At 52.5% G+C, this 8,779-nt stretch overlaps 1 protein-coding gene across 2 annotated transcripts in view; it reads left to right on the forward strand.

Annotated features, from left to right (window-relative positions):
• Positions 1 to 8,779, forward strand: part of Wdr86 (WD repeat domain 86) — a 41,298-nt gene that overhangs the window by 27,027 nt on the left and 5,492 nt on the right. Inside the window, exons 5-6 of one of the 2 annotated variants that reach the window (XM_004669553.2) lie at positions 769 to 872; positions 996 to 5,250. The exons of the other annotated variant lie outside the window; for it this stretch is intronic. Of the exons in view, the coding sequence (XP_004669610.1) occupies positions 769 to 872; positions 996 to 1,172 (281 nt within the window). The 3' untranslated portion in view covers positions 1,173 to 5,250. Of the gene's footprint in view, positions 1 to 768; positions 873 to 995; positions 5,251 to 8,779 lie in introns of those variants that run through there. 2 annotated transcript variants of the gene reach the window in all.

Genomic DNA, 8,779 nt, shown 5'->3' on the forward strand with positions numbered 1-8,779 from the left:
TGTTCATTTGCAATAGCAAGAGGCCCTGGTACATGCATGCATACACATATAAAATAATCAAGGAGAACAATCAAGGAGATCTTTTGATGTTGACCTCTTGCCGCAACACATACGTGCACGCCTGGACCCACATGCACACACACCACACACGCACACAAAAAACAAAGGGAGTTTCAGGCCTCCCCTCCACATCAGAAACCATGGGCTGGCCCCCAGTGACCTGCCTTAACAAGCCCTCCAGAAACTGTTGCCTGGAAGCTGGCACAGCATCAGGAAAGCCCAGGCGGGCAGTCCGATGGGCTGCAGCAGGCTGCTGGCAAGCAGGGCCTTTGCTTCAAGGCCCCTTCCCTTCCGGAGGGAGGATGAGCTCTGGCTGGTCCTGTGGCTGGTCACAGAGCCTGCGGAGTTGTCCTGGAAACATGAAGCAGAGCTACCATCTCCGTCCAATAGCGTGTGGATATGGGTATCTTGCCTCGCGTGTCCCTGGGGAGGGCCTCAGGAAGGACAAGGCCACCCGGTATGGCACAGGCTATCCTGAGGACAAGCAAGGCATGGTGGCCACAAGTCCTGCAAAACAGGAAATACCCGGGCCTTCAGTATTCTCCCTCACCCCAGAATAGTGGCAGCCTGGGTTCCTTTCAGAGGATGTCTGTGTTCCCATCCCTGAGGGGCAGGTAACAGTCACACCAGTCTCCCCCCCGCCCTGTGCCTGGGAGGAAGGTGGCAGGGTGAGGCCGGAGAGGGTCCAGTGTACCACTGTGTCCACAGTGTTCACAGGCAGCGGGGATGCCTGCGCCCGGGCCTTCGATGCCCAGTCGGGAGAGCTGCAGAGGGTTTTCCGAGGCCACACCTTTGTCATCAACTGCCTCCAGGTAGGACCCGCCCTCCCTGCCCAGCTCCTGGACCTGACTTCCCAGGGAAGCAGACGGCCTCCCACCTGGGAGGAGGCCCCAGAGCCCTTCTCATGGCTGACAGCCTGCCCTGCCCACCCACAGGTACACGGCCAGGTCCTCTACACAGCATCTCATGATGGCACGCTGCGCCTCTGGGACCTCCGCGGGCTCAGGTCCCCTCTGGCTCAGCCACGCAGGCCAGCAGCCAAGCGCAGCCTGTCACGCCTCTTCAGCAACAAGGTGGCCTGTGCGGACCCAGCACCCCTGCAGCCCACCTGAGCTGCCTGGGGAGGAGCCAGGGGAGGGGGGGACCTGTGGCCTGGCCTTTGTTTCTTCACGTTCATGGACTATTCCGAGCTTGGCACTGCTGCTGTGACCCCATGGCGGGGCCATGTGCCCACCCTTGGGGACCTTCCCCTTTCTGGAGGAAGGGGCTTCTTCTGCCCCACTCCCTAAGCCAAGGCCTTGCTTCCTGTCCCTCCTGGGACCCTCCCAACTCAGCGGCCTCTGCCTCCTCCAGTCCTGGAAGGGTCCTTCTTGTGGAGAGGAAAGGGGACTTTGTTTTAACAAAATCAGTGGATCCAGACTGTTACTTCTGGCAAGTCATGTGCTGTGAGGACCCTCCCAGAGAACTCAAATCCACGTCCCAAAAGTATTGTCATGTGTTAAACTACAAACCGAGTCCCAGCTTCCTTGTGGAGGCTGCCTGCCAATCTCCTGCCCGGGCTCGGCCTCCCACATCCTGCCTGAGCCATCTCCTCTTGTGGCTGAGATGAGGGGCTGCCACCAGGGTCACTCATGTGAAGAATCAGAGGCCAGGGGAGCAGAGAACCAGCTCTTCAACCTGTCTCATTGGTAGACGGGACCCTTGCTTCAGAGCACCCACTTTCTTTGGGCACAAATCTAGGGTGACCTCCTCTGTCAAGGTCTGGAGTAGAGGGGCTGGGCAGTGGCCACCTGGCTTTGTGCAGAGGCGCCAGCGCTCTGCCAGGTGTGGTGGAGGAGCACAACACGCACCCCAAGGGACAGCCCAGGCCCCGGGGGGACTGTAGAAGGGAAAGGGACTCAGGCGTCTCCCTCAATACCCCTTTCCTCATTCACAGGGGCGCTCTTTGGCCCACAGGTGGTGTCACTCTGCTTTCAGAGTGTCCTGGGCCAGATCCCAGCTGGCCCCTGGTATAGGAGGAGGCTGCAGACCACAGTGTCTGGCTTTAAGAGCTCCATGTCTCAGTGGAGCAGCCTCAAGGCACAGCACCACACAGCCCTTCACCGCGGTTGTGCGCTGGCAAGATCCACGCCCCGCAGCTCTCACTCGCTGTCTGGGATGCTCAGGCCCAGGGGTGGGGTGGAATGTCATCCCCATGGGCAGAAGGATGGATGCGGTGTTAGTTACATTTTTTTTCCAAATTTTATTTTTGAGACAGAGAGAGAGGGAGAGAAAGGTCACACCAGGGCTTCTAGCCACTGCAAACGAAGTCCAGACATGTGTACCAACTTGTGCATGTGACTTACGTGGGATCTGGAGAATTGAATCTGGGTCTGTAGGCTTCGAAGGCCAACACCGTAACAGCTAAGGTGTCTCTGCAGTCCATTAGGCACATTTCTGACTGCCGCCACTGGTATCTGGCAAGAAGTCAAAGCCTGGCATGGTGGCGCAGACCTTCTATCTAACACTTGGCTTCCCCAGGCAGGCGGATCAGGAATTCAAGGCCAGCCTCAGCTCTGTAGCAAGTTCACAGCCAGCACAGACTACTACATGTGACCCAGTCCACAAACAAACGAAGAGGAGCTTCAGGGCTTGGGAAGCCACGGTTATGGCAGGGAAGCAAGAGGCACGGTGGGCAGCAGTGTGGCAGCATGACACTGGCAGCTGCCCACATCTCAGTGGAATAGGAAACAGAGTCTGTTCCATTCAGAATGCGAGCTCCTAGCTGGCTCTCTCTTGTGCTGTTTTTTCAAGGTAGGGTCACATTCTAGTCCAGGCTGACCTGGCATTCACTTTGTAGACTCAGGGTGGCCTTGAATTCAAACAATCCTCCTACCTCTACCTCCTGAGTGCTGGGATTAAAGGCGTGTGCCACCTCAATTTCCATCCTTTATTTTATTCCATCCAGGAGCCTAGCCCATGGGGTGGCAGGAAGACTCACTTCAAGATGGGTCGTCACTCCTCAGTTAATCCTCTCTGGAAACCCACTCATAGACCCGCCCAGAGTTGTCTAAATCCAGTCAAGTTGACACAGCACACACATTTTCAATGATGCTCCAAGAAATCTGTAAACCTTGGGAACCAGAAGTCCCAGGCCTCACCCCTCAGGAAGCCCTGCTGCTCACTGGCAGGCAGAGCCAGGCAGGAGAATCACAACAAAGGGCCTTGTTTGTTATTCGAGGCACAGTCTCACTCTGGCCCAGGCTGACCTGGAATTCACTATGTAGTCTCAGGGCGGCCTTAGACTCACAGTGATCCTCCTACCTCTGCCTCCCTAGTGCTGGGGTTAAAGGCGTGCGCCACCACACCTGGCTTGAGACTTGTGTTCTTGTATGGACCTGTGGTGGTGGGGGGGAGTCTGAATCCTGCTGTAGAACCGTCACTATGTAGTAGCTCCCATATGGAGCCAGAATGGGGGCGTCTCACCAGACTGAAGTGAAGCAGGCAGAGACGCAGCCAGTCCCCATGCGCACTCTCAGGCTGACGCTCCTGCTGCTCTGCCAGACAGGCGCCACCCCCACCAGGTGATGCTCAGCCAGTGTCTCGGATCCTTCTCGCCCACAGGAACAGCCGGCTGCGCTGTGCCTTCTCTAAGGAACCCACTATATTGCAACCCCCATCTAGCACAACACGGTGGACTTTCATTTCCATAACACAGAAAACTTTGCTCAACGCTGAGAGTATAAGGATGCCCAGATGTTCCTTCTCTGGTACCCACGACCTAAGAGACGTGGCATGGACAATACTGTTGGATGCTCTGAACCAGACCTGGTGTCTTTTGACCACACCTCAGAAAAGAAAACAAAGCTGGGCGTGGTGGCTGGCACACGCCTTTAATCCCAGCACTCGGGGACAGAGGTAGGAGGATTGCTGTGAGTTTGAGGCCACTCTGAGACTACATAGTGAATTTCAGGACAGCCTTGGCTAGAGTGAGACCATAGCTCATAAAACAAAAACAAAACAAAAAGTGTGGCCAATTGGTAGAAAGGAAAATTTCTGCAGGACAGGAAAACAGTGTGGTGGTGTTACCAGGACAAGGCAATTTGACAGGTGTGGCAGTTTGTGTCAAACGCTTACCACAGATGCACGTGTTTAAGTACTGAATCCCAGCTGCTGGTACTGTTCTGAAAGGCTGCAGAACTTTCAGGAGGTGGAGCCTTGCTGGAGGAAGGAGGTCAGTGGGGACCTGGCTTAGCTTGCTATTCTTTTATGTTTTTTAGTTTTTCAAGGTGGGGTCTCTAGCCCAGGCTGACCTGAAATTCACTATATAGTCTCAGGGTGGCCTTGAACTCAAAGTGATGCTCCTACCTCAGCCTCCTGAGTGCTGGATTAAAGGCGTGTGTCACCATGCCATCTTAGCTTGCTATTCTTGATCTACTTCCCGCCGACATGACAATGTGAGCTGGCTTCCTGCTCCTGCTCTGATAGACACTGCTGTCTGGAAGTGCACCAAATTAACCCTTTTCCTCCCGTAAACTGCTTCTGGTCAGCTATCTTGTCCCAGCAGTGATGGGACACTGTTATCGATGTATCAGCAAAGTGACTGATGCAAGGACAAGGTCAGCATCGGTGACACCAGGCCCATCCCAGTACGTCGCTGCTGGCCTCACCACGCTCGTCACGCTCCACACAGCTCCGGGTCCCTCACCACTGGTTGTTCTACCACCTGCCAATCAGGGCTCTGTAATGGCACCCAGCAACACTTCCACCCTCTTCCTCTCCTTCACCCCAACACACCATGTGGTGTCTAAAATCATTTCCTCCAGCCCATGCACGTGTCCCAGGCCTAGAAGTTCTCCTCTGACTGCAAGGACAGCCGTTCCTCACAGGGTCCCAGTGGCCTCTAACTCTTCACTCTCAGCTCTCCCCGTGTCTGCTACCTCCCTCCCCACTCCAGGCCACAACATCTCAGCTGCTAGTTCTTCTCAGCCACAGCCCATGATGGCACAGGCTTCCTGAGGTTCTGTGGTGGACATGCGCAGTGAGGGCCTGGTGGGGTTGCAAAGCCGCTCTAGCCTTTCCCGTCAGCATTGAAAGAGTAAGGAGGGGGCTGGAGAGATGCTTTAGCAGTTAAGCACTTGCCTGTGAAGCCTAAGGACCCCGGTTCAAGGCTCGATTCCTCAGGACCCACATGAAGCCAGATGCACAATGTGGTGCATGTACCTGGAGTTCATTTGCAGTGGCCGAAGGCTTTAGTGTGCTCATTCCCTCTCTCTCCTTCCAAATAAACATTTTTAAAAAATGGGAGGAGGGGGCTGGAGAGATGCTTAGAGGTAAGAGTGCTTGCTGTGCTCATGTGAGGATCTGAGTCCAGTTCCCAGAACCTATTTAAAGCTGGGAAAGGGCTGGAGAGATGGCTCAGCAGCTAAGGTGTTTGTTTGTAAAGCCAAAGGACCCAGGTTTGAGTCCTGAGGACCCACATAAGCCAGATGCACAAGGGGGGGGCACGCATCTGGAGTTCATTTGCAGTGGCTGGAGCCCTGGTGCATCCATTCTCTCTCTCTCCCTTTTTCTCTCTGTCAAATAAATAAAAACAAAAATATTTAAAGCTGGGGATGGCTGCACATGCCTGTAACTCTAGCACTAAAGAAGTTGAGTTAGGAGGATGGCCGAGGCTCACTGGTCAGCCAGTCTAACTGAGGAGCATTATGCTCCAGGTCTGAAGAGAGACCCCTTCTCACAGAGCTAAAGGGGAAAGCACTAGAGGATGCCTGCTGTCGTCCTCTGGCCCCTGCACGTGTTCGTGGATTACATGCATCTATACAGACGTGCACACACCACACATACATTGAAATGAGTTAGGAACCTAGAAGGCAGGCCTTACACCATGTTCAGGGCAGCACCCCATTAAACAGAAGGTTCTAGGAAGTCCCCAGATCTGGGTCTGACATTGTCTCAGGTGAGGTCAAGGCTCTCTCCACCTCAGCTGGCCACACTTGCTGGACAGACTCGCTCTTCCCTGGTCAATCCCAAGCCCGGCTTTTCACACGTGCCCTTCTCAGAGTGGTATGTCGATGCTCACATGGATTCTATTCTAGGGCCTCATACAGGTCACTCTACCCTGAGCCACACCCAGCCCTGGTGCTGGTACAGCAGTGTCCTTCCTGTCAAGGCTCACCACCAAGCAAGGCCGTCAACGCCACGAAGCTCACACAGCTCTCTGCAGTTAGGCCGACAATGTTCAAGTGGGCTTCCACCATTATTTCATCAATTTTGTCCACTATTAAAAGAATGTGCCGGCAGGGTCTAACATGGAAGAGGTGGTGGAAAGAATGTAAGAGCCAAAGGAACGGTAGGACTCCTCACAACGTGCTCCCTCCAGACATAAAATGGCCTGGATATCCATGACCTCATAGTGCCTTGACACTACCTCCATGTGGTGGTTTGATTCAGGTGTCCCCCATAAACTTAGGTGTTCTGAATGCTAGGTTCCCAGCTGATGCGTATTTGGGAATTAATGCCTCCTGGAGAGAGTGTATTGTTGGGGGCGGGCTTATGGGTATTGAAGCCAGTTTCCCCTTGCCAGTGTTTGGCACACCCTACTGTTGCTGTGGTCCATCTTATGTTGGCCAGGGGGTGATGTCCACCTTCTGCTCATGCCATCATTTTCCCCTGCCATCGTAGAGCTTCCCCTTGAGCCTGTAAGCCAAAATAAATCTCTTTTTCCCAGAAGCTACTCTTGGTTGGGTGATTTCTACCAGCAATGTGAACCGGACTGCAACAGTAAAGTGGTACGGAGGAGTGGGGTTGCTGCTGGACACCTGACTATGTGGCTTCAGCCTTTTGTAGCTGATTTTCAAGAGGAATGTGGAAGGAGTTAAAACCTTGGCCTAAGAGATACCTTGCAGTGCTGTAAGTACAGCTTGATGGACTATTCTGGTCTGAGCTGCAAGAACTGAAGGCAGTAAGAACTATGGACTGTGAGGTTTGGCTTATGAGGGTGAGAAAGAGCTTTGCTTGGACTGGGCTAGCAGTTTGTGTGAGAAGCTTGCTCTTATGCCTGTGTCCTGAGAAGTTGTGCAGGGTTGCTTAGCGTAGAAATGAACTGGTGTGTGCAGAGGGATATGGCACAGAAAGGAAAATCTTTGGGTGAACTGCTGCCCGTTCAGCTGCAACTGAGAGATAACAACCTTTGAGACTGGGCTAGCTGACCTGCGCTGGGGCAACAGGAAGAATGTCAGCTCTTTTGAAGGGGTCTGGGTGCTCAAGGAGTGGCCTGTTCAAAGTCTGCTTTATTCCCCCCTGGATTAACAAATTAGCACCTACCTGGTATTGCGGAGTATAAAATACTGGAAAGAGGGTCATTGAGTTTGCAACACGGTCTTGTGTTTTGGAAATGGCCATGGGCAGTGTGAAGCGGGTTTGTTGGTTGCCTGCATAGAGACCCCACGGGGCCATGAGGATGAACCGTGGCTTGCAGTGGAGATGCCGGGACCATGAGATGGCCGCCGAGGAGCTGCCAGTCCTGATGAAGTTTTCCAGGACTGTGAGTAGCCTAGCTGGAGGGGCGGAATTGGAATGCCAGAGACTTGTTGCTGGTTAGAATTATCAGACTTGAAGATTTGTCACTGGCTAGAGTTGCTGGACTTGAAGCTACAGAGTTTGACATTTGCCCTGGATCTTTAAATCTTGTATTGGTTGAATGTTTCTTTGCTATGCCCAATGCCATCTTTTGCAGTGTGAATATTTATTCTGTGCCATTATGGGTTTTTTGAGGTTATATTTTGGTATTATGGCTCAGTTGAAAGATCTTGAACTATGGGGATGTATGAACATCATTGGGATTGATAAAAACTATGGGGATTTTTAAAATGAGATGAATGCATTGCATCTTACATTACGTATGATTATCAGTTTATGGGGGCCAGGGGCGGAATGTGGTGGTTTGATTCAGGTGTCCCCCATAAACTTAGGTGTTCTGAATGCTAGGTTCCCAGCTGATGCGTATTTGGGAATTAATGCCTCCTGGAGGGAGTGTATTGTTGGGGGCAGGCTTATGGGTATTGAAGCCAGTTTCCCCTTGCCAGTGTTTGGCACACCCTACTGTTGCTGTGGTCCATCTTATGTTGGCCAGGGGGTGATGTCCACCTTCTGCTCATGCCATCATTTTCCCCTGCCATCATGGAGCTTCCCCTTGAGCCTGTAAGCCAAAATAAATCTCTTTTTCCCAGAAGCTACTCTTGGTTGGGTGATTTCTACCAGCAATGTGAACTGGACTGCAACACTACACAAGACCATCATAATAGAAGGAAAAGACCATGACATCAAAATAAAAGAGAGACTGATTGAGATGGGGAGGGGATATGATGGAGAATGGAATTTCAAAGGGGAAAGTGGGGGGAGGGCATTACCAAGGGATATTTTTTATAATCATGGAAAATGTTAATAAAAATTGAGAAAACAGGGCTGGAGAGATGGCTTAGCGGTTAAGCGCTCGCCTATGAAGCCTATGGACCCCGGTTCGAGGCTCGGTTCCCCAGGTCCCATGTTAGCCAGATGCACAAGGGGGTGCACGCATCTGGAGTTTGTTTGCAGTGGCTGGAAGCCCTGGCGCGCCCATTCTCTCTCTCTCCCTCTGTCTTTCTCTCTGTGTCTGTTGCTCTCAAATAAATAAATAAATAAATAAATATTAAAAAAAAAACAAAAAAAAATTGAGAAAACAAAATGAACTGGGTGGAGC

The sequence above is a fragment of the Jaculus jaculus genome, chromosome 10 (assembly GCF_020740685.1).
Source record: "Jaculus jaculus isolate mJacJac1 chromosome 10, mJacJac1.mat.Y.cur, whole genome shotgun sequence".
NCBI lineage: Eukaryota > Metazoa > Chordata > Mammalia > Rodentia > Dipodidae > Jaculus > Jaculus jaculus.